General features: G+C 42.7%; 1 protein-coding gene across 1 annotated transcript in view; it reads right to left on the minus strand.

Moving 5' to 3' along the window:
• LOC121292644 (potassium channel subfamily K member 10-like) overlaps nucleotides 1-26,132 on the minus strand; it is a 37,247-nt gene extending 11,115 nt beyond the window's left edge. Inside the window, exons 1-5 of the mRNA XM_041214885.1 lie at nucleotides 25,896-26,132; nucleotides 21,789-21,906; nucleotides 15,741-15,901; nucleotides 8,454-8,459; nucleotides 7,647-7,833 (exon numbers count right to left, since the gene is read on the minus strand). Coding sequence (XP_041070819.1) covers nucleotides 7,647-7,833; nucleotides 8,454-8,459; nucleotides 15,741-15,901; nucleotides 21,789-21,906; nucleotides 25,896-26,117 — 694 coding nt within the window. The 5' untranslated portion in view covers nucleotides 26,118-26,132. The remainder of the gene's footprint in view (nucleotides 1-7,646; nucleotides 7,834-8,453; nucleotides 8,460-15,740; nucleotides 15,902-21,788; nucleotides 21,907-25,895) is intronic.
• Nucleotides 26,133-26,595: the final 463 nt, after the last annotated feature.

Below are 26,595 nucleotides of genomic sequence, written 5' to 3' on the forward strand. Positions count from 1 at the left end.
AATGGACTTGTCAGCCTCCTAAACTGCACAGCTTCAACTCCCAACAACGTTCACCCCTGACAATGATAAAAACAAAAACAACTGCGGATGCTGGAAATGCAAAACAAAAACAGAATTACCTGGAAAAACTCAGCAGGTCTGGCAGCATCGGCGGAGAAGAAAAGAGTTGATGTTTCGAGTCCTCATGACCCTTCGACAGAACTTGAGTGAATCCAAGAAATGGGTGAAATATAAGCTGGTTTAATGTGTGTGTGTGTGGTGGTGGTGGTGGTGGTGGTGGTGGTGGTGGTGGTGGTGGGGGGGGCGGGGGGGTGGTGGTTGGGGTGGGGGAGAGAAGTGGAGAGGGTTGGTGTGGTTGTAGGGACAAACAAGCAGTGATAGAAGCAGATCATCAAAAGATGTCACAGACAACAGAACAAAAGAACACATAGGTGTGAATGGATGGTAGGGCACTCAAGGTATAGCTCTAGTGGGGGTGGGGGGAGCATAAAAGATTTAAAAATATTTAAAAATAATGGAAATAGGTGGGAAAAGAAAAATCTATATAATTTATTGGAAAAAACAAAAGGAAGGGGGAAACAGAAAGAGGGTGGGGATGGAGGAGGGAGCTCAAGACCTAAAGTTGTTGAATTCAATATTCAGTCCGGAAGGCTGTAAAGTGCCTAGTCGGAAGATGAGTTGTTGTTCCTCCAGTTTGCGTTGGGCTTCACTGGAACAATGCAGCAAGCCAAGGACAGACATGTGGGCAAGAGAGCAGGGTGGAGTGTTAAAATGGCAAGCGACAGGGAGGTTTGGGTCATTCTTGCGGACAGACCGCAGGTGTTCTGCAAAGCGGTCACCCAGTTTACGTTTGGTCTCTCCAGTGTAGAGGAGACCACATTGGGAGCAATGAATGCAGTAGACTAAGTTGGGGGAAATGCAAGTGAAATGCTGCTTCACTTGAAAGGAGTGTTTGGGCCCTTGGACGGTGAGGAGAGAGGAAGTGAAGGGGCAGGTGTTGCATCTTTTGCGTGGGCATGGGGTGGTGCCATAGGAGGGGTTGAGGAGTAGGGGGTGATGGAGGAGTGGACCAGGGTGTCCCGGAGGGAACGATCCCTACGGAATGCCGATAGTGGGGGTGAAGGGAAGATGTGTTTGGTGGTGGCATCATGCTGGAGTTGGCGGAAATGGCGGAGGATGATCCTTTGAATGCGGAGGCTGGTGGGGTGATAAGTGAGGACAAGGGGGACCCTATCATGTTTCTGGGAGGGAGGAGAAGGCGTGAGGGCGGATGCGCGGGAGATGGGCCGGACACAGTTGAGGGCCCTGTCAACGACCGTGGGTGGTAAACCTCGGTTAAGGAAGAAGGAGGAAGAAGGAGGACTTGTCAGAGGAACTGTTTTTGAAGGTAGCATCATCGGAACAGACGCGACGGAGGCGAAGGAACTGAGAGAATGGTATGGAGTCCTTACAGGAAGAGGGGTGTGAGGAGCTGTAGTCGAGGTAGCTGTGGGAGTCGGTAGGTTTGTAATGGATATTGGTGGACAGTCTATCACCAGAGATTGAGACAGAGAGGTCAAGGAAGGGAAGGGAAGTGTCAGAGATGGTCCATGTGAAAATGATGGAGGGGTGGAGATTGGAAGCAAAATTAATATGGGTACCCGCATGGGCCCCAGCTATACCTGTCTCTTTATGGGGTATGTGGAACATTCCTTGTTCCAGTCCTACTCCGGCCCCCTTCCACAACTCTTTCTCCGGTACATCGATGATTACTTCGGTGCTGCTTCATGCTCTCGTCGGGACTTGGAAAAATTTATTAATTTTGCTTCCAATCTCCACCCCTCCATCATTTTCACATGGTCCATCTCTGACACTTCCCTTCCCTTCCTTGACCTCTCTGTCTCAATTTCTGGTGATAGACTGTCCACCAATATCCATTACAAACCTAGCGACTCCCACAGCTAGCTCGACTACAGCTCCTCACACCACGCTTCCTGTAAGGACTCCATACCATTCTCTCAGTTCCTTCGCCTCCGTCGCGTCTGTTCCGATGATACTACCTTCAAAAACAGTTCCTCTGACATGTCCTCCTTCTTCCTTAACCGAGGTTTTCCACCCACGGTCGTTGACAGGGTCCTCAACCGTGTCCAGCCCATCTCCCACGCATCCGCCCTCACGCCTTCTCCTCCCTCCCAGAAACATGATAGGGTCCCCCTTGTCCTCACCTATCACCCCACCAGCCTCCGCATTCAAAGGATCATCCTCCGCCATTTCCGCCAACTCCAGCATGATGCCACCACCAAACACATCTTCCCTTCACCCCCCCCTATCGGCATTCCGTAGGGATCATTCCCTCTGGGACACCCTAGTCCACTCCTCCATCACTCCCTACTCCTCAAACCCCTCCTATGGCACCACCCCATGCCCACGCAAAAGATGCAACACCTGCCCCTTCACTTCCTCTCTCCTCACCATCCAAGGGCCCAAACACTCCTTTCAAGTGAAGCAGCATTTCACTTGCATTTCCCCCAACTTAGTCTACTGCATTCGTTGCTCCCAATGTGGTCTCCTCTACATTGGAGAGACCAAACGTAAACTGGGTGACAGTTTTGCAGAACACCTGCGGTCTGTCCGCAAGAATGACCCAAACCTCCCTGTCGCTTGCCATTTTAACACTCCACCCTGCTCTCTTGCCCACATGTCTGTCCTTGGCTTGCTGCATTGTTCCAGTGAAGCCCAACGCAAACTGGAGGAACAACAACTCATCTTCCGACTAGGCACTTTACAGCCTTCCGGACTGAATATTGAATTCAACAACTTTAGGTCTTGAGCTCCCTCCTCCATCCCCACCCTCTTTCTGTTTCCCCCTTCCTTTTGTTTTTTCCAATAAATTATATAGATTTTTCTTTTCCCACCTATTTCCATTATTTTTAAATATTTTTAAATCTTTTATGCTCCCTCCACCCCCACTAGAGCTATACCTTGAGTGCCCTACCATCCATTCACACCTATGTGTTCTTTTGTTCTGTTGTCTGTGACATCTTTTGATGATCTGCTTCTATCACTGCTTGTTTGTCCATGCAACCACACCAACCCCCTCCACTTCTCTCCCCCTACCCAATCCCCCCCCCACCCACACACACCTTAAACCAGCTTATATTTCACCCCTTTCTTGGATTCACTCAAGTTCTGTCGAAGGGTCATGAGGACTCGAAACATCAACTCTTTTCTTCTCCGCCGATGCTGCCAGACCTGCTGAGTTTTTCCAGGTAATACTGTTTTTGTTTCACCCCTGACAATGTTCACCCCACCCGCCCCCAACACACACAAAATTCCTTTCAAGCCTGGGATGAACTTTGTCAGGATGGGGCATGAGCGTTGTTGGAAGAGGGGTAGGAAGGGTGGCGAATACTGTCAGGTTTGGGGGGTAGCATTGTCAGGAGGGAATGAACATTGTTAGGAGTGGAACGTTGTTGCGAGTGGTGAGCATTGCCAGGAGGGAGTAGTGAACATTGTTTTACAGCACTTTACAGGAGGGGGGGGTTGGGTGGTGGTCGAGCATTGCTGTGAGAGGGATGAGCATTGTCGGGGGTGGGGGGGAAGTGATCATTGTTGGGGGGTGCCAAGGTGCTAGAGCGTTTTGACACCCCAGCTAATTTACTTGGAGCTCCACTCCTGAGCAGGCTTTAAACCTGCTCGGAAAAACTCTAAGTAAATCTGTGTAAAAACCAGAGTAGATATAGGGCACCAGCTCAAGTCTCCATGGTTTTGGCCTTCTGATCCCACAGTTGTAGGGAATCATGCAACAATCCGGGTAAAACCAGCAATGTGAAGTTCAAATTTCCTGCGTCAGTACCAAACATGTGCGAGACATCAGCCATAACCTCTGACTAGCTTTGGAAACTGCTGGCCTGCAGGAATTAGAAGAAATAAATACCTGCTTACCTGGTCTTAAAAATAACATTGACACTTCTTCGCTGGAGCTGCTTGGGGCCTACATCAAAAGACTCTTCGCAGAGCCCCAGCAAAGTCTAGCTCCAACATAGTCAAAGAGGCCACACCCCGTTTTTTACAGCACTTGCTGCCGTAAAGCAGGTAAGTTTAAAGGGCCGGGGAAATTGACAGACCAGGGAGAAGGTAAGTGTCTAAGGTAAGAGGATAGGATTTGGAGGGTGCGGGTATCTGGGGGCGATCTGGGGTGTTGGGTTGGAGGTCTGGGGGGGTGGTGTCAGTTGGGGATGGGCCTGGGTGTTCGGGTCGGGGGTGGGATCTGGGCGTTTGGGTGGGGATTGTCGGAGTTCAGGGGATGCTGTTGGAGATCGGGGGAGTGTTGGAGTTCAGAGGTGATGGGGGTGTCCGAGTTCGGAGGGGGGAGGATGTAGGAGTTCGGGGGTGTTGGGGATGTCAGTGGTTGGGTGTCGGGGGTGGGGTGGGGTTTGTCGGTTGCCTGGAGGTGATGTCGGAGTTCGGGGGGGTTGGGGGGTGTTGGAGGTCGGGTGGTGGTGGGGGGGTGTTGGTAGTCAGGAGGGTAAGAGGTTGGGGGGGGTTTGGGGGCTGTGGGGGTTGAGGGCTATTAGAGGTTGTGGGGTGGGGGGTGTCAGAGGTCGGAGGGGTGTGGGCTGTTGGAGGTCGGGATGGGGGTGGGGGGTGTGGGAGGTCGGGTGGTGGGTGTCAAAGATCAGGGCGTGTTGGGAGGGTGTTGGAGTTCAGGCGGGGTGGAGTGGGGTGTGAGGGTAGTCGGGGGTGAGCAGGTGGTGGGTGTCAGGGTGTGGTGGAGTGTCGGTGATTATGAGAGTTGGGGGCTGTGGGGGTGGGTGTGTCAGAGGTGGGGGGTAACAGAGGTCGGGGGGATGGGAGATGTCGGAGCTCGGGGAGTGTTGGGGGGGATGGGGGCTGTCGGAAGTTGGGGGTGGGGGTGTCGGAAGTCAGGGGGTGTGGATTATCAGAAGTCGGGTGGGTGGGTTGCGGGTGGTTGTTGGGGAGGGTGCTGGGGGTGTTGGGGGAGTCCCGTGGGGTCGGTCCAGGTCTTTACAATGATTACTCAGAAGTTAGAAGAGGTTTTAATTCTTCTAACGTTTTTCTGAGGAACTATTGGTGTAACCCTGGCAGAACCATGCAAAGTTTGCGATTTAAACCGCATTTTCGGATGGTTCCCAGTGCAGCACAATTCTCCAGAGGAAGTGTGCATTTCTGGGCAATTTCCGTCCAACCCTTTCCTGGGAACGTCCCAGAGTGATTCCCCGGTGCATCTTTGGGGTACCCCCCCCAAATCCGACACGGGGAGCATGGAAGTTAGGGGCCAGTTTCAGGGTCCTGACATGCATCAGCAACTTAAGTTGAGCGATTTGCCTCTCCCCATATTGGAAGATTCAGGCCATAATTGTTCAGATTTACGCCAATGAGTTTGTGTGGAAACATCAGCATAACCTAACCTTGGCAAAAAAGACAAGGCATCCAGTGCTTTCTGGCCACATTTTGCTGATTGTGCCCTGGGTTGAAATGATGGACCGATAACTTTGCATAAAAACATAAAGTTGATAATGCACCAGAGTTTGTACAATTGTTCCAAAAAGCTGAATTTTATATACAGCCTGGCATGCTTGGGGCATTGAGAACACTTTTTAAAAATTGTGTTTGCACTCGATGTATTTATTTTCATTACAAATAGTTGACACCTTTCTGGATTGTGAAATAATCAGATGTACTTGTAATTAGACATAGCCATAGCAGAGCTGCAGTTTGTAAGATCTATGCGACAGGATGTTTAAATTGCCAGGGTCACTCAGACAGCCATTAGTGCAATGCTTTGCCTGCCAAAGATCAACTCAGAATGTCATTATTTCCTAATCATGGACTTATATACTGCCCAACTTTGCAGACAATATCTTGGATAGCTCAGATTTTTGACTCATTTACATTCATCCCTAGTCAGACACATTTTAGCCTGATCCTTATCCCTTATTCTAGTCATACAAATTGGATCTGAGCTAATAATAGACTGAAATAAATATCTATTCTGATGATGCAATCTTCCATGTTCACTTCCAATATCTTCCTTTTTCCTCAACTGAGGAATCCTCCTCACCATGGTTAACAGGGCCCTGGACAGTGTCTGTTCTATTTCAAGTACTTCTGCTCTCACCTCTTCCCCTTCCCCCAGAACAAGAATAAAGTTCCCTTTGTCCTCACCTTCCACCTCACCAGCCACCATAGTCAACAGATCATCCTCTGCCATTTCCACCACCCCCAGCTTGATGACACCACGAAACACATCTTCCCCTCCCTTCCCCTTTCAGCATTCCAAAACAGCACATTCCATCTGCAATATCCTGGTCCACTCCTCAGACATTCCCAACACCTCCCCCGGTTCCTATGGCACCTTTCCATGCAAGCATGGGGGATGCAATCTGCTCCCTTCTCACTGTCCAAGGCCCCAAACACTCCTTCCAGATGAAACAGTGATTTACTTGTACTTCTAGTTTATTAGTCTCTCGTTTCTTTCATATTTACTTTTCTTTGCTTTCAGACGGCAGTTATTCATGATCCTGCCATTCACACCTCCTAGAGACACATATTTTGTTTCTTTACTTGTACCAATACAACTCCCTTTGTCCTTACATCATGAGATCTTTTATCATTTAATCTCTCCTGCCCTCCAACCTATCAGAGACTTTTGCCAGCATTTTTCTGTCAGCGAGTTGGGGGTGGGGCCTGCTCGCTGATGCAAAAATGACGCGGGATGATGTCAGGGGGAACCCCCTATGTCATCCCGCCCCACTTAAATATTCAGGAAGGCAGGCAGACACCGAAATCAGCTGTCCACACGCCGACCTGTCAATGGCCAATTGAGGCCATTGACAGGATAATTAAGGCAATTAAAGGCCCTGCCCGTCCAACCTTAAGGTTGGTGGGCAGGCCAGGAGCCCCAGCGAGGAATAGAGAAAACATGAAACCTTTCATGTCAGTTTTTAAAAAGTTTAATAAAGTTTTAGTCATATTTATTAACATGTCCCATCTCGTGTGACATTGTCACATGAGGGGGACATGTTAATAATTTTTGTATTTTTCTATTTTTTAAGTTTATCAAACTGTCAGCGCTCTCCCTGAGAATGCACTTAGTCTCAGGGAGCTGTGTGCTCTTTCACGCGCATGCGCGCACTTTGACGGTTGGGGAATCCCTCAACCCACAACCTCCCCACGTACAGGAAGTGCATAGTGTTTCCTGTCGGGTGGCCCGCTGAGCGGGCCTTAATTGGCCCATCCACCCAAAGTGGCAGCAGGGCCCGTTTCGGCTGCGGAGTTCGGCTGCCCGCCCGCCGCCAAGCCGATGGGGCCCGCCCGCCCATTGAGGGCTAAATTCTGCCCTTTCTCTTTGGTTCATTTTCCCATCTGCCCCCCTTTCACTTTATCAAAGCCTATTATTTTTCACAGCTCTGATGAAAGATCACAGACCTGAAACATTTCTCTCTCCACAGATGCTGCCTGGCCTGTTGGGTATTTCCAGCATTTTCCAATTTTACTTCAGATTTCCAACATCGGCAACATTTTGCTTTCAAAATAAATGTTAAGTTGATTGTCAAACAATTCAAGTAAATATATAAACTAAGCAAATTTATTAAAGCCTTAAATTTGTACCTGAAATGTTCTTAGGCCAGTACACTGTTTACCTGCTACATAGTCACCAAATCCTACAGTTGTTAAGGTGATAACAACAAAATAGATGGAGTCCAGAGTTGTCCAACCTTCGATGTGCTTGAAAATAATTGCTGGAATAGTCACAAAAACAAGGCAGCCCGCTAGAATGAAAAGGATTGTGGAGATGACTCGGATTTTAGTTTGGCTCACTTGCTTTTTCTGAAAAGAAGAGATAAGGGATTAATATTTATTTATATCTACAGCTGAAGACAGAAATTGATTTAATTTAAATACTATATATTGAAATGGCAAAATGCTTTGTTTGCTAAAAATAATTGTATCTGAATAGTCCAGATGATGTTGGTATATAGAACATTTTTCCTACTCGATGATGTGATGCCTCTGGGTATGAGTTTTAGCAGAAAGCACGGGTGGGGGTCAGATGCTGCTGTATCCTTTACCTCTGAGACCTGGGTTCCATTCTATGGGGATGGAGGGATGGGGTGCAGTAGTTATTATACTGCTCTTTAGCTTCTGGGGGATCTCTTAAGATAGCGGTCAGAGGAAAATGGAATTTACATTGCTGTGCCAGTTAGAGAAGAGCAGCACTGTACTGGCTTCCCATTGCTGCACTCATTTACTTTTCCATCTGCCACTGTACTCTGCCCAGAAGTAACGCCAGCAAGTATGGTGACAGTTCACAAGACCAGCAGAAATGTGGGCCGCTGCTGCTAGATGAAAGCAAATCATTCTTTCACATTTCCTAGTACAGCCAGCAGTGGGAGGACTGTGAATTTGTCATTGACTGATTTTTAGAAAGTAAGTGTGCCTACAGTCACCTCTCTCTGCTTGGTGTAAGGGTTTTATGTGAAATGAACTTTGTTGATTTTACACCAATGAGCATGTGCCCAGGATATAAGACTTTCTCTAATTTGATAGTAAATTAACAAGTGAAAGATCACAAATGACTGTTGTAGGAAGTGGTGTAACAAGACATTGTTGGGGGCCGAGTTGCCAGCATTAATATTACTCATAAATATAAAATTTAGTGTAACATTTAAAGAAAAATAATTAAATTCATAAATAAGCTCTCTAAACATCTGAGCCAGGAATTTAAAAGAATAGTTGTTGAATGGCTGTCAGAGACAGTTGACCCGTTTCTGAATTGGATTTAAGACCATTAAGAGATTTTTTTTCACAAGATCCTCCTGATTGCCTGACAAAACTTCAGCAGCAGTTTAGTGGAATATCTGGAGAAACTGTATTAAACAGCTATTTCCAGCGGTTTTTGTCATTTCTCCAGCAGTTCTGCTAATGGTCCCAAAACCACGAAACAGTTTGTGCAAATACTAACCCAAAACTGAATGTGGAGTTCATACTTTGATTTTTAGATTCATGAAGTCAAAGCCTGCATTAGAATATTGAAATAATATCATCTTTTTGATGTGGTTTGCAGTTACCACTCACAGTGCCCTATTACTACATTTACCTGAAATGTGCGCAAGAGCCATCTGAAGTCCAAACTGATCTGAAACTCTGCATTGAAGGATAGGATGGGTAGCACAGCATGTTGACACTTCAAAGCACTATGCCATAAAATGGTAGGATTTGGGTTCTCCTTTCCAATTGACCATATGGTGAATTTCTATCCTTAGCCATGCTATCAGATGCTATCAGCGTGAGGTGTAGAGCAAAAGCAAGATATTTCCACAAAGGCTGGAGGAAAAATGAAAAGGCACGACAAACCAGGGCATTCTTGCACACCTCCTAGTACTGTAATCAAGAGCAATACCGGTTGATTAACTGCCATCTCAGTCAAATGTGGCATAAGGAAAGAACTATCAAATTTTTAAAAAAACATATGGGATGCAGGACAAATCTGAATAAATAAACCCAATTCAGATTGCTTGGCTGGCTCAATCAATGTGAGGAAGTGGGGCTGCCAAATTTTTGATGGATCCATTTTAAATGACACTAACTTCATCCCAAATTGTGGGGTGGGGTCATCCGTGTGTTCAGAGCTGGTGGCACAAGGCCAGGGCGGAACCCACTCCCAATCTGCCTAACTGAAGAGACAGACGGACACGCACAAACACACATCCCTGTTGCGCAACAAGGCTGGTCCCAGGTTAAGAGGAACCAGCACTGAAATATTTGTGATTCCAATGGAGCTATAGCTCTGGCAGCACAAAATAATCAATCCCCTCCAGGATTTATTATTTTACATCCGGCAATGTCTGGCACCTTTCCTATGGCCTCAGCTTAACTCAACCCAAATTTCAACTGGCATGAGTTCCAATGAAGCCCTTTAAAGGTGTAAATGGGGAAATTCCCAGGGCAACTCAGGATCTCCCCCAGGCCAGCCACTCTTGATTTTGTTTGGGGGGTTGTGGGGGGGTGGGGGGGGGGGTGGTGAAATCAGGTCAAAGATCAACCCATGAACCCTGCCCTTTAGAAACAATCAATCTTCCAGCCCCCAGTTAGGCAATCTGACCCCAGAGCTGTTTCAAGCCTGACTGGAACTTTGACCCAAACTCTGTCTCCATTTCCTTCAGATCTGATGTCACCTAATAAATTCCCCGAAAGGCATGATAGCCTTTATCATAAACTTTCCATCAACAGTACATCTTTATCATAAACTTCACCATCATTAGTACAGCTTTACAACTGAATGACAAAATGTGGCAGGGCTAATTTTGGTGTGCACTGTTACACTGTTATGCAGCACTCCATCCAGCAGCCAGGCCAGGACCTGATAAACATGCCCACTGAGAAAGAGTAATTTGAACCTTAATGGATGTTAGTTTCTGAACTCCAGTGGGAATAGATCATTTGGAAGAACTATTGGGTGGTGTAGGATATTTCATGAACTATCAAGCCAGGATTTAAAGATGCAGATTTGTTTTGTCTTTGAAACCTCCACAAGCAACTTTGGGCAAGGTCTTTTCAATGTATTCTTTAAGCTGTCTTTGTTGACAACCTTGGTAATCCAGCAAATTTAGTCTAATGATCCATATATTTACATTTTAATATAGTTAATTAACAAACTATGGCTGAAATTTCACTAGGTTTTGGAATTATTGCAACCATTACAAATTACACACCAGAGACCAGCTTTAATGACTTATTGATAATGGCATTTGTAGTGATATGCCAAATCTAATTCAGCTGTTCAGCAGGTACGTTTAACTGGAAAGAGCTGCATTACACTTTTCAATGTTCCCTTCAAAGTTAGGATGTTGTGTAATGATTAATAATTGAAAGTAAAAAAAAAATTGCACACATTTAGCCATATAATGTAGGGGATTGTGACTCCAATGTCTCCTGAATTACTCATATTCTACCAAAAAGTCTAATTCCTTAAAGAAGGTAGATTGCAACATACTTCTAATACAATAATGCAAAAGGAGCAATTTTTAAAATTTGTTTTACTTTGTTTTCTTCCCTCTTTAAGTCTAAAGGTGTCACACACCATTGTTTTGTTGAGACAGTAGGATGATAGCTTTGCTACCTGGTAAATAATTAGACTGCTCTATAAACATCTGCAAGGATGTATTAAGTCACCTAAGGTGATCTGTCTAAAGTTTTCCAGTATTCTATATGAAAAAAGGCCTGAACTCCACTGATAGTACAACCAATGCCACACAGAGAGTAGAAGGTGAAAACATATGTCCTTCTACTGCTTGTAATAATGTACTGTCACACACGTTTTCCCATGAAGTAGTCTTTGAAAAGGTTCTATGGAATTATGAATTTGCTTTATGCACAGCCAATACAGCTAATGTTTATTTCCTCATTGTTGAAAAGTAAATTAAGTGAGCAATAGCTCAAATTAAGATACAGCAGAACACATTTTTGTTATTAGTTATTTCCAAAATCACATCTCTTGGATTTACATTCCATGAACTGTACATTGCCTGATAAAACCTTTGATAGATCCTTTGAATTGAACAAAATTATTACTCTCATAAAATGTTTAAATTCCTGCTACTTATCATCTGTAGTGACTTAATTAAATTATTATATGCATTAAATGTTCTGGTGTAGAAATCAGGAGAATTAATTCACATCCCACACATTGATATGAATATCTAATTTTATGATTCATATGTTTTAAATGTATAAATTTACGGTTGGGGATTGAAATTTTAAAATGTAGGACAAATGAAAACACTTGAGATGGAATCATCCCAGATTTGCACTAAGTGCTGTAGTAGGCGGGTAAAATGAGGTTTTGCGCACCGGCCACAATGGCAGCTTTTCACGCCGCATCATCCCGAACCCGCCATATTAATTATGCATTCCCGGGAAACATGCCATTTCCATGGCGGGCAGGCTGTCATTCGCCCACCACACCATCACCTTCCCACTTCAGCATGCCAGGGGCCATAGTGACACATCCCTCTAGCACCTTTTGTATGCTGTGGAGGCTCGCCATGGTCTTCTAGCCCCGCTCTGGCCTAGGAGGGGTGGCAACATTACCACTCTGGCTTGGTAGGCGATGGCAGTGGTAATCAGTGCCAAAGCTGCACAGAGGAGGTTGGCCATCCAATGCAGATAGAGGATGAATGACCTCACCTATGCTGCGAGGGTATGGCAATCATCTCATCACTCTAAATTCCCACACTCAGACCCATCACATAAGCACTGGCATCTCACTCACTGCCAGTTCACAGGACATCACCACTCATTCTTTCACACACACCCTCACATCTCCATGTGGCCTCATCTCCTCTGGAGACTGCCTCCTCAATCCTCGCCATCTTCAGGCCACTTACACAGATCAACTTGTGCCCCCACACAAGCCCAGTTACACCCCAGTTCCCTAGTACAGCCTTCATCCTGCAGCTTCTTCCTTTGCCTGAGGCCACTTCTTCCCCTTCCCCAAGCTAATCTTAGCCCTGCAGCCATACAAAGTCATCCCCACCTTATGGCTGGTCCAGTAGGTAGAGATCTGCCCGTAAGCCCACCTAAAAATGATGTGGTGCTATCTGCGAAGCCTGGCGCTGATGATTGCGAGCGCTGCCTGAAGCAAGCTAGGCAAACAAACATCAAATTCTCGAGAGAAGTGTAGGTCGGCATGTGCACATCGCTTATGTGAAACACATAGGTGCGCTATCACGCCGAAATGGGCAGATGATCCAGCATGGGGGGATGAGTCCGGCGGGCTAACCTTATGCAGGTGTATTAGAGTGAAGTTCCTGACGTCTGATAGCGAGAGATGTAACCCGCCATTGACGGACTGAGCGGATGATCACAAACTGGTTTCACAACATCATGAAACCGATTTTTGGCCTTCTCACCATATTGTCCGCTCACACCACCAAACATGCCCAATGTCAGTGGACACGGATGATTCCACCCTTGTTTTGAGAAACAGGTAAGCAAACTTAAAATGATAGCAAATCCAAGAGTGACCTATAATTGTTTATTAAGGTCATGGTGGGAAGTATTGGAGACTAAACAATGGGCTAATTCTCTGAGCTTTATGGCGGAGATGGCTACAGCCATATCAATAAGGTGTTTAAATTATTTAAATGGTTTCCCAGAACAACGGAGCAGTTTTGGAATTGGAGACAATTAGTATGAATCTCTATCTGAGACATCCCAGGTGTACCACATTGCCATGGGGATAGATTGCAGGGAGTTTATTTTTTTGTTTTTTGTGTTTATTTGGGAGATTTCTCACAGAAACAGGCAGTCAGCTTGGGAATGGCTTTGAGACAGGCAGAGGCAAAAATCTGCCAGGAGCTGTAAAGGAGCTGGAACCAGGTGCAAAGGGCTATCAGAAACTAAGGGTCTTTTCTGATTTGGAGTCACTGAGCAAGAATGCGGTGAGACCCATCCTTGAACTGGGGAGCGTTGAAGGAAAGTTAGGAGGTTTGCCTAGCCAGATGCTAGTGGAAGAACCCCAAGAAATCTCATAACTCGGAAAATTGTGGGGGCTCTGAGGAAAATCAAAGTGAATTCCTGACACCAGTGACACGCCTTGGTTTGATCCCAGGAGAAGTGATAGAACCTTCACAATCCCTTAAAGTACAGGGGAAATCTTGGGTGGAAGTAAAAGTGGAACAGGGAATGTTCTGCTGAGATCTTTGGGTTTAAAGTATGGCCAGGATTTTTCCCTCATCGGGCAGTCTTCGCAGGAGCAGGTGAGAACAGTCGGGCAGCCAACCACCGCCCGCAACCAGGGCTGGACCACGATTCACGCTGGTGGGCCAATCAAAGCCCACCCAGCATGAAACGCACGCTTCAGTGCTCAGCACTGCCTGTGGGGGAGAAGGGCGAGAGTGCAAGTTCGCGCAGGAAAAGCTCCCTGAGGCACAGAGCTGCCTCAGGGAGATGAAGAGTTTTGAAAATTAAAAATAAAGATTTTTAAAATGTTAAAAAAACATGTCCCCTCGTGTGACTCTGTCACATGAGCCAGGACATGTTAGAAATTAGGGTGAAATTGTTTTTTTTTTTGTTTAACAATAGATCGAAACCTCATCCCGCCCGTGGATGAGGTTTCGCAAAAAACCTTTTTGCCTGCCTGCCAGCCATAAGGCGAAAAATGTAATTCAATTACATTGTTAATGGCCTTAATAGGCCACTTAATTGTCGGCAGGCGCGCTGCCAACTCCCTCACGCTCCCGCCAACCAAAGTATCGCGCGACATCATCGCGTGTCATTTTATGCTCGAGCAGGTCGGGCCTGTGCCTGCCTGCTCAGCGAAAAATCCTGCCCTACGTGTTCATAAAAATATAATGTTAAGTTAGTAATGCTTGCTTTGTTTACAATTTCTACAGTTAATGTTTGTGTTTAAAACATGGAATCTTGGGGCATAATTCTTTTGGTTAATAACTGAGGGTTCAGAAAAGTTTTTAAAAGTTACTGATCTCTACTGAGATTGTAACAATACTAAATGTTCAAGTTTCAGTACTAATTCTAAAATCATCACATATGCTAAACAAAGACCTTGTTGCAGATCATTCCTACATTAACAAGGCATAGTTATTTTTCAAGTCCCTCTTTTTCCCTGCACCAGTCCATCTCAAAACTGACTCTCATCAGAATTGGGGGTATATGCAGAATAAAATAGTTTTTTTGTTGTCTACTTTAGGGTCTTAAAAACGAAATAATCACCTACTTTATAAAAATGTCAAGTTAATTTAAAACAAGAATATGGATTTTTGAGGCTAACAAACATTCTTGGTTCTGGATGTGGTATTTGTAAGGGTGCTTTACTTTAACTCCACATGACATTAAATTATTAATCAATGACAGTGGGATTTTCTTTTGATAGTTTCAGTGGCTGAAAAATAATTAGAATGACATTGGGTACAGGAGTGCACATGTTTGTTACTAGGCTAATAATCTAGAGAACAAGACAATGGGTATTTGGGAATTTAAGTTCAGTTTTTAAAAATTCTAGAGATAAATAACTAGTACCAATAAAAGTGAAAATGAAGCTGTCAGATAGTTGTAAAAATCCAATTGGTTCACTAATGTCCTTTAGGAAAGGAAGTCTGCCGTCATTACCTGCTATACATTATTCAAGTCCAACACCAATGTGATTGACTCTTAGCTTCCCACCAAAGTGCCCTAGCAAGCCATTCAGTTTTATCAAGACAACTATGGGGCAGTTCAAGAATAAGGCTCAGTTACCTTCTCAGGGACAATAAATGCTGGCTTTGTCAGTGACGTCCACCATGCAAAAATAATTTAAAATATATAATAAATTTAAATGTAGCTCCTGGATGGTTTGATATAATATTATTTATCCTTTAGCATCTAGTTAGTTTGTTCCATTAAAAAAACAATGCTTTGGTCAAGTTTCTACTTTGATTGCCATAGTTATTTTGATATCTGTTCATATGTGGATCATTTTCTCATAATGCACGAAAGGAAGTGTGAACTATTAATTTTTCTATGAAGGGAAAACTATGTTATATTAATAGAGTGAAACATGTGAACGTTTGAATCTATAATGATGTAATCTTTGCTAAATATATATTCAGTTTGTACTTTGTTAATTTCTTGGTTGTTTGGTATATCAAAACCTTCTGGGAATGAACAACTTGTAGTCCAAAGAATTCATGGCGCATAAAATTACATAATAAAATAATGAATATCTGTCAACTTACTCTGAATACTTTCTCCACTCTTGCAATACTTTTACCAAAGATTGTGCCCAATTGATCCCCAATCCCTGCTAACAGAAAGCCGAAGAGAGGAATTCCAAACAATGCATATAAGATGCAGAATATTTTCCCTCCTTCAGTACTGGGTGCAATATTCCCATAACCTATTAAAATAAATAAGAACATATTTTGGGATATAACAATAAAGACATGCTGATCTCCTGCTACTTAATGGATAGTTGTCAGGAATTAATACACGAGATCATCAAACAGTTTGGAGAAAGGCATAAAAGATATAGCATAGAAGTGGCAACTGGGGTTCAGTCAGTGAGCTATAAACCTGCACCATTAAATTATTACTCTGTCTTTTATCCTAGGTGTCTTAATCCTTACTTGAAAAACAATTTTTTTCTCCATTATATAGTTCGTCCAGTGCTAAAAAGGTAGATTAGTTCAGTGTACTGCAGCAATGCAAGAAATGCATATAATGTTTTATCAGAGAATCCATGATTAAAGACCTGTTTAGAAACCATGGCAATCCAAAACTGATATTCAGTTTCTCTGTTTAGGTTCTGAAGCTTTGATACCTTATTTTGAAATCTGAATGTCCTAAGTACCCAACAGAAATGTTCAACCGATAAAATCAGTGATGTCCCAGAAGAAACAGTTCAGAGATGATGGATTGAAATATAGTGTCATAAATCTATTTTTGTTCTGTAGTTTTTACTTTGCCTGCATATCAGGGAAAAAATAAGCATGAGAAATGAATGGTACCAGCATTATCTCTCCATGTTATTAATTGTGCATACTTTGCTTATAATACATGAAGGTTGTAAATGTTATGCCATTATAGATAACAGCTCAATATTATGCTAATTGGACCTAATCTACATGCACAAAGTAACTATGTTTAGCTAATTACCAAGGCACATCTCAATGGAACTTTGAGTAAGGGTTCTACTATCATAGTAGATTGTTGATGAATTATCATTGAATTTAATTTGTAAATTAAAATTTGCTTAATTATGAAATTGTTTTTCCTCTGTAGCACAAAACAAGTTTGAGGGGCTAAATGGCCTAATCCTGTTCTTCATTTCCTAATAATGCTGGGCCCAGAGAGCTGCTGGCCAATGAGCTGAGACTTCCTCTCCAAATGGGGATGGAAGGCCTGCCTCCAGCCAATTAACACTCCACAGAGTGTTGCATGGCCGTGGGACAGGGGTGTATTCCCTGCCAGCCTTTTTGGTGGCAGGGTTTTCCAAAATATCCTACCTTCCAAGTGTAAAATCTTCATCAGAACCGTATTGATGAAGGATCTTCACCTCTTTTTTTCAGATACTGATGTATTTTGGTAAGAGCAGCTCCCCACTTTGAATGTATTTCTCTTTTGATTAGTACTCTGAGAAAAGCCTTTTGAAAATTAAGTGCACTCCCCTTGTCTCTACACAAGGTATGGGATTTCAGAATTCCTTACCTGTTAACACAATGGTACCATATACTAATACACCACACTGCTGAAAAAACTAACATTTTAGTCACCTAGAGACCCTTACTGTGAGATAAAAGCAAAGAACTGTGGATGCTGGAAATCCAAAACAAAAACAGAAACAGAAATACCTGGAAAAACTCAGCAGGTCTGGCAGCATCGGTGGAGAAGAGCACAGTTGACATTTCGAGTCCTCATGACCCTTCAACAGAACTAAGTAAAAATAGGAAAGGGGTGAAAAATGAAATGAAAAATGAAAATGAATTTTCACCCCTTTCCTATTTTTAATTAGTTCTATTGAAGGGTCATGAGGACTTGAAACGTCAACTGTGCTCTTCTCCGCCGATGCTGCCAGACCTGCTGAGTTTTTCCAGGTATTTCTGTCTCTGTTTTTGTTTTGGACCCTTATTATGAGACCAGTTTGTGATCTTGCTAGAAAAACAGCATTCTTCTCATTTCTAGATACCAATCATGCTACAAATTTGCAGAACACACCACATTCCATCTCTCAGTACATTATTACTGAACATTCCACACAATTGTCATCAAATGTATTTTACCTCTAAAATGATTTTAAACAATAATTGCAGAATTCAGCAATAGCTGATTTACTTGTTAACTAAGAAGATAAAAACAAAGAGCATGCTTATTCATTTCTTCTATCCACATTACTATCACTTATAATAGTTACAGCAAAGTATGGAATCTTTAATTGAGACACATTGAATTCAAAATGAATCTTTACATAATGTAATGAAAAACATTTTCAAAGATTTGGTTGTACACTGTAGGTTCTTATGTTTCACATTGGGTCTTTAAAAGATTGAAGGATAGGGTTGTCATTTCAGATTATAAATGCATTTTCTTTTACAACACTAATTCACATATGCTGATTACAAATCAAAACATTTATCTGACCTGTAGAGTGCAGTTGAAGTTTATGTGGAGGTATTGGGCCCATCCCTCCAGCTTCTAAGTCAAGGATTGCCCACCTCCACTTAGCCTGATTTTACGGCTGTCATACTGCTATTTGGCTCAGAGTGGGACTTACCCCCTCCCCAGGAAGACATCCTGCCTCCGAGAGCAGCTAGCCAATCAGAGGCCCGGCAGCTCTCTAGTCCCAGCAGCACCACCAAGAGTGCCTGGTAGCCTAGTCATGTAGCATGGATGCCTCCTGCTGCTGCTGGTAAAATACCAGCAACAGCAGGAAGAGGTCCTGAAGTGGCCATTAATTAGCTACTTAGGGTCTCAACTGGCCCAAGGGCAGGCAGGCGGCCTGCATCACATTCACCACTGGTAAAATAACAGCAGAAGCAGTTAAGCAATGGGAATGTGACTGCCACCATAGCACCCAAATTAGCAGCCTCCCAGCCTGCCAGCCCGCACCCAGGGTGTTTGTAAAGTTCCACCCATGATGTTTCCTTGGGAGTGCAGCAGACCAGGATGATGTAGTTTTCTTCCAACATATGCAACAACTTCTATTTTTATAGTGCCTTTAATGTAATGAGCGTCCAAAATAACTTCACAGAAAAGAAACAGCCACCAAGCAATAAAAGATGAGTGAAGGCATAATTAGAGATGGGTTTTGAGGAGGTTTCTCAAGAAAGAAAGTGGTAGAAAGATGGTGTGGTTTAGTTAAAAAGTTTCCAGACCACAGGGCTAAAATTGCTGAAGGAAACATGGATAATTTTGGAAAGCCAACGTTTGCAACTAGTGCTTTTTCTCAAAAGGACTTATCTTAAAATCTGTTCTCCCTTAATTGAAAGATATTGCAATAAAGCTCAGGGTTCTAGATGGCCCACCCAATTAGCACCAGGCCCACCCAAATCTAAGCCCATGTGAATACTGTGCCAGAAATGCAGCAAAGTCAAGTGATTCTCAACTGGTTCTCATACACTGGTGCATTTAGCATCCCAGTTCCTTCCAGTCAACCAAAAAAAACCTGTGTGTGAGGAAGTGGGGAGGATGAGAAAGCCTGGGTGGGGAAATGAACTGCACTGATGATGTTGCAAGATTTTCTCCCATTATTGTAGTGGGAGGTGAAAAAAGGGGAAAAATCTCCAGTAACTCTTTAGCTGTGAGCCACTTTGTGAGTGATGTCAGGAGTTTTCCACTCCAAGTAAACAAGAACAAAGGCAGCAAAGTTCCAATTTGAAATTTTTTAAAAGCCAGCAAAAATAATGAACATCCAGTCATGCTGAGCCAACCCTCAGACAACCTGTGAGTGTGATGTGGACTTGTTGGTGAAGCAACCAGTGGTGCACTGAGTGTGAAGGACAGGGAAGAAAAAGAGGAAAGCATGAGGCTGGAGATATCTGGCAGCTGGAATCTGATGCACAGATCACCTTTAGCCAATGCCAGCTATGTGTTTGTTTATTTTTGTTTGTTTTGTAAGTATAAGACCTGAGGAAGGTGATGTGCATGAAAAGTGAGAAATTTTTGATGGGCGAGAGGGAGAAAAGCAGGAAGAGGAAGAGTTTCTGATTGTGGTATAATCTATATCATTCTCCACCATCATTGTAACTATTACTGAATAGCCTCACTAATTTTATACCATTCATATCACAATTGTGCCAGCAGGAACCAACAGTAACAGTCATTATTCTTGCTGGTGTCTCAATCTGCATGACTGCTTTTTGACAAGTGTTGAATTTATCTTGATGAAGAGGAGATGGGGGATTTTGCTAGGTGTAAGGCATGTGTATGTTTTTTTACAAAGTGGCATTTTTATCCTTTTTTTTGCACAGCCCATCAAGAGTACATCAACTAGGCACTCCTAATTACAATACAGTCAAAAAGTCCCTTTCATCCCTCAAACAATAGATTAGCCGATCCCTATCATAATTCTGTTTGTGGGTTTTAGCTATGTGTAAATTAGCTGTCATATTTTCTACATTATAACAGTGGCTATATTTCAACAGTATTTCATTGGCTGTAAAGTACTTGGGGGCTCCTGTTGTTGTGGAAGGTGCTTTATAAATGTAAGTCTTTCCTTATAGTCCCTTCAGATTCACCCAACACTTTTTATCCTTAATGAGATGCTCCAGATTCATTAAACACATGGGCATCATTCAGGAATGGATTGCTCTTGGCTATTAGATTAAAGCATATGAGGTCTTGTGGCACAATGAGTAGTATCCCTGCCTCTGAGCCAGAAGCTCTAGGTTTAAGTCCCACCCCAGAACTTGATGCCTAAAGAAGGTGTGTTTATATGCAGTCAAACTGGTTGAGTATCAACTTGAGTATCAAGTATCAACTTGAGTAAATCCTTCCAATATACACAAATGACAGGTCCTAAAAGTAGGAGAGATTCCTGGTCATTCATGTGATGGAATGAAAATTGGAATATCTACCATTACTATTTATAGTTCCAGGCTATGACTTGTACATTGCAACAGCAGCTTGGACCCTTTTTGGGGGTCAGTTGGATGTGGATCATATGGTGGGGAGACAGTGGCACAGTGATAATGTCACTGGACCATTAATCTAGAGGCCCAGACTAATGCTCTAGGGACATGGGTTCAAATCCACCATGGTGGCTGGTAGAATTTAAGTTCAACTAATAAAATCTGGAATGGAAAGCTAGTCTCAGTAATGGTGACCATTAAATCATCACCCTTACTTGGTCTGGCCTACATGTGACTCCAAATCCACAGCAATGCAGTTAACTCCTCAACGAAATGGCCTAGCAAGCCACTTTCAAATGATGGCCTTGCTATCGACGCCCACACCCCAAGAAAGAATTTTTTAAAAATGACGCCAACAGCATGTTTGCTACCTATTCTGGCTGGGGTGGATTAGGGACTTGCCTCCTTACCTTTTTACCCAAAGTGGAGGTCGTGGCGCTGTGGGTCAGACCTGCCCTTAGGCAGAGAACAGAAGAAGATCAGATCAAGCGGCCAACAAGAGAACTCAATGGGGAGAGCAGAGCCACTAGCTAGGCTCCGAGGCACGAACAGGAACAATGTAATCAATGTGAAGGAAGGTTGGCTTGTTATTATTACATCGTGAGTTTCCCCCAAATTGGTAGCAAATTCAGGAATGGAAACAAACTTTAAGAATGGAATAATAGGAAGAAGGAGAAAAAAATAGCATCAGGGCTAAGTTTTTTGTGCAATGTATATGGAAACAGTTAACAGCAGAGTGTTTTCAGTCCTGTTGCATTCAACATATTTTGTGGTTCACAAACACACTTCAACTTTAATTCAGACTTCACACCAGATGATCATTTTTTAAAACTCCTTTTTTTTTCATTTTGAATCATACCTACTCCAATTGTGCATTCAGTAGATAATATTCAAAATAGGGAATAAAGCGAATACACACTAGAAGAGGGATCAGCAGACTTCAGCCATTGCCTGTCCACTATAAGTTAGGGCTCATACAAATTTGTATTCCTAGTTACAGCACTGGTAAGGTATGTACCTAGTTTATGTAAGAAGAGAAGAGGATTGTAAAAGATAAAAGGGGAAGACTTCACACAGATATTCTGGACTGCTTTACATTGTAGTGAAACTGTTTTCACATATAATATTAATATTGGTAATAATATTTTTTTAAATTACCTATTGTGGTTATCACAGTCCCAGCAAAGAAAAAGGCACTACCAAGTTCCCAGTGACTTGTATTGTTAGCTGAATTATCTACAGGATTCACTCCAGCGCCAAGAGCCTCAATTGCATGCTGGAAAGAAACAATTGTACATTAATAAATTGTACTTTTTAAAAAGTCCACAACAAGAGCAATAGAACCATTTGCTTGTGAGAGCACAGATCAATAGCTTTACAGAGGTGTTCAAAATACTATATGTAAGCTATATATAGCACATGACCCACGAAGCCTTATGAAAGCATGTTGTTAGTTTTCACGTGTATGCTGATGACACCCAGCTCTACCTCACCACCATCATTGTTAAATTATCAGACTGCTTATCAGACAACCAGTACTGGACGAGCAGAAATTTCCTCCAATTAAATATTGGAAAGACTGATGCCATTGCTTTTAGACCCCACTCCAAACTCTGTTCCCTAACTATTGACTCCATCCCTTTCCCTGGCAACAGTCTTAGATTAAGCCAGTCCAATTACAACCTTGGTGCCACATTCAACCCCAAGATGAGCTTCCAACCGCACATTTGTGTCATTACTAAGACCACCTATTTACATCTCCCAATCATCGCCCAACTTGCCCCTGCCTCATCTACTGTTGAAACCTTCATTCATACCTTCATTACCTCTAGACTTGACTATTCCAATGCAGTTTTGGTGGTATTGTGAATATCTGATTCCAAATTCATTTGATTTTAGAGGTATAACTTTGAATTTTAAGAATATAACTTTGAGGTTGGAGATTAAAGGATTAAATGTAAGTTAAATGGAAACACTTGGTTGAGGAACTGGTAAACAGATCATGGGTAATTACAGTTCAGTGTGTTATTTAATGAGGTCAGAATTGGAAGTGAGAAACTTAAACAATGAATGATCCAATTGGAAGCTTGTGATAGAACCAGGAGGTCTACAGTTACTTCAATAAAAGATTTAGATTATTTATGTAGCTCCCAGATGAAAAGAAGCTAAAAGCACCTCTGTAAACGTTTCTTGGTGGAATCACTAATTCTAAGGAGAATTCCCTGACTTAATTAGAAATTTAAATTATGTATGTGGGTCTCAGAATCAAAGGTTTTGAATCTAATTGTTAATTAATGTAAGTTACTGTTTGGAACATCCCTGGTATGCCACACTGCCGTGGAGATAAATTGTAGGGAACTGCCCTTTTGTATGGGGTTAATCTGTATGTGTTTGCTCACAGAAGCAGGCAGTCAACAGTTCAGTTTGGGAACAGACAGATACTGTTACAGCTCACTGAGCCGAGGGGTAAAAAAGGATGTGTTAGCCAGGTCTGCACCTTAAACAGAAATAATGCTAACATTATCATTCATTGTGCGGAATGTGAGTGGGAGATCAAATTCAGTTTGAAAAGAGACTGGAATTTTGCTTAGCTTGGAGCTAGAAGAATAAATGTACAGTAACCCTCATGGTGAAAACTAGCAGTTAGCTTAGAGAATGCAGAGAAGCTTTAGCTTGAACTGAGAAATCCACAGTTGTGAGGTTTTGAACAAAAGTTGGAGCATGCTTAGCCAAAAGCTAATGGAAGGATCCCCACGAAATTTCATACCCCAGAGAATAGCTGGAATACTGAGAAGAAATTAAAAAGCTGTAGCATACTTAGTTTGAGTTCCAAAAGGAGAATTTAATATACTCTAGGTCTTAATAAACTGTGGTGTTAAGTTAGTAGTGCTTGTTTTGCTTTTTTATATGCAGTAAAATTTGTTTTTGTTTAAAAGCATGAAATCTTGTGGCATTATTTCTTTTAATTAATCACTGGATGCTTGAATCTCCCTTTCAACATTTACTGTCTCTATGGGAATCATAACACTCGTCTCCCACATTCCAACCTCCGAAAACTAGAAGTTATTCAAAACACTGTTGCTGTGTCTTAACTCGCACCAAGTCCCATTCACGTATCATCCCAGTGCTTGTGGACCTACACTGGTTCCCAGTGAAGAAACATTTTGATTTTATAATTCTCATCATTGTTCTCAAATCTCCTCCATAGCCTTTCCCTTTCTTTGTAATTTGTTTCAGCCTCACAACTCTCCAAGGTCTCTACACTCATCTAATTCTGTGTTCTTTTGTATCCCCAATTTCAGTCACTCCACCATTAGTAGCAATGCCTGAAGTTGTCCAGGCCCCAAGCTCTGAATTACCATCCCTACACCCCTCTACTTGCTTTCCTTCTTTAACACACTATTTAAAGCCCACCTCTTTGACCAATCATTTGGTCATCTGACCTAATATCTCTTGGTGTAATGGTTTGGTGTAATTTCTAATGCCCCTGTGAAGCACCTTGAGACATTTTATTATGTTAAAGGCTGTATATAAGTTGTCGCTGTTGTTTTAGTTACTCTCCTGCTAGCCATTCCAGAAACCAGCAGCAAGCTGAAACTGCAGTATTAAATTTAAAGTTATTTTGTAGTTAGTTTGGAAGGAAGTATTTTTATGCATTTTTAACTCTTGCCTGAGTTAATGAAGAAGTGCATTTATTTATTTGCTGTTTTATACCGTAACTGTTATTGTGAGAACTAATGATTTAAGTGGTACGTGGTTAAGTAGTCCGCTTAAAAAAAGTTTGGACACTTTTAGTTTGAATATTTCAGATCATCCTAAAACATATATATATTAAAAACAGAAAATTATGGAAACACTTGGGTCAGGCAGCAACCACACGGTGGGGAAGGTAGAGTTAACATTTCAGGTCGATGACCTTTCATCAGATAATCTTGATATGTGTTCAACTGGCAAAATCAATTGTAACAAAGTTATGGAAAAACATGCCTCAAAAATTGTTACAAATCTTACAATAGCTTCCTTTGTATCAATCAGTTGCCTTTTTTGGAACTAATTCTGGTAAAACTTTCAACTTTATTTCATGAACTATTCTTCAAGAATTGTGATTCTGTACAATCCCAAGGTGTCAGTGTCATTTTTTTTTTGAAATGGCCCACTTTCACTACATAACAGATCCCATGACACAACATGAAGAACAGCTGCCAAAATTTATTCCTGACCAGTAATGATCTCTCAACCCAACATCACTAAATAAAACAGATTATCTGACCACTATCTTTTGGTTGTAGGGCCTTGCTGTGTGCAAATTGGCTGCTGTATTTCCTACCTTATAGCAGTGATACACTTCAAAAGCCCTTAACTGGATTAGAAAGCACTTTGGAACATTCTGAGGTGGTGAAAAGGGTATTTAATTGCAAGTCTTTCTCTGTATTCAGGACAAAAGATAACACACGTGTGTATTAATCCAGGTTTAAATGTGATATATTACGTTCAATTGTTGGCTCTTTAAAAAAATAATTGGCACGATTTAGCATGTGTTCATTATTTTGTTTCCTGTATCCTACGTAGCACAATCTGACTGGTGAAATGGATGATTCTATGTCAATGCCCAATACGTTGCACACTTCAATGTTTGGGTAATGCCATTGTCTACGGGCTGATTGAAGACTAGGGGATTATCGGCGTATGTTATGGTGATGCATTAAATTATTGTCGAAATCAAAAGTGAAATTAGTGTACTTGTGTTTGAAATACCACGGTCTCCTGGAAATGTACGCGAGTTATTAGTTGCAGCCGAGATATTGTTCAAATATTACCTTTCGACCGGACGATAACATGAACTTACTTAGTTTAAACCATAAGCATCGTGCAACCTAATTTAAGACGACTGAAATGGTTAAGCAATAAAATAAAGGTATTTATTTGAAAAAAGGTTTATTGTAACAGGAAACAATTTGACACTCTTTCCTGGTGTCTAAGAACCTGTTGATGGTTAGTTGTGGATAAAGGTGATCTAATGGGTAAAAAGCAACTCGAAATGGCCTGCCAATAAGGACTGAGCTTCATAACTCTGGACAAGAAACCCGTCTCCCTCTTAAAAACAAACTACGTCCCTTCACCAAAACCGAACAAGCTCTTACTCTTTAAACACTTCCTTTGGTGGGGAGAGTCGACACAGTGCATTTATTTATTTATCCAATCACTTTCACGTGGGAGATGTAAGCAGCTGAACCTGAGCACACGCTTGTGAATTCATTTTCTTACCTCAATAAGCGCGTCAAGTTCTCCGGGGTTCACACAGGGGTGATTTCGAAGAAAATTGGATTTCTCCGTCGTGATCTTAGTCTTCTGCTTGCTTTCGAAAGGTTTCTCCAGAGCTCTGAAGACCGTGCCTCCGATCACCAGGTAAACCACGACCACCACGAAGATAGCCAGCACCGTCTTCCACTTCATGACTGTGGGCGATGTCTGGGGGCCACTGTCCATGCTGGCTACCACTGTGGTCCTGGAGGATATGGACAGCCTGGACACGGGGTAGTGCCCGTTGGTCTTCGGATCACAGGCTTGCACGGTGGGTTGAACAGCGACTGAAACAAAAATAAATGAAGAATGACTCCGACCCCAGGACGGGGAGGGGGGAAATGAACAATAGGTCTGTGCGCCAAGAAAGGACATTTGCAGCGTTAACTGTCAATCTGATATCAAGTTAAGGATACATACTAACTTCATATTTTCCTTCCGAGTCTGACCTTGTGATCACATGTTTCCAGGAGGTGTGCGGATGAGTGAAACGCCCTCTGTTTAAATTGTGTGTAAGTCAGCCTCTCCAAGTCTGCTCGGTGCGCTCATGTCATGCTCAAGTGTTCCTGATGCCGGAGTAGTATTTTCATCGTTTTCAGTGGGGGTGGGGTGTGTGGGGAGGGGTGAATGCCAGCTGCGCTCCCTCGTGCTGTTTCTCATATTA

Source organism: Carcharodon carcharias, chromosome 20 (genome assembly GCF_017639515.1).
Source record: "Carcharodon carcharias isolate sCarCar2 chromosome 20, sCarCar2.pri, whole genome shotgun sequence".
NCBI lineage: Eukaryota > Metazoa > Chordata > Chondrichthyes > Lamniformes > Lamnidae > Carcharodon > Carcharodon carcharias.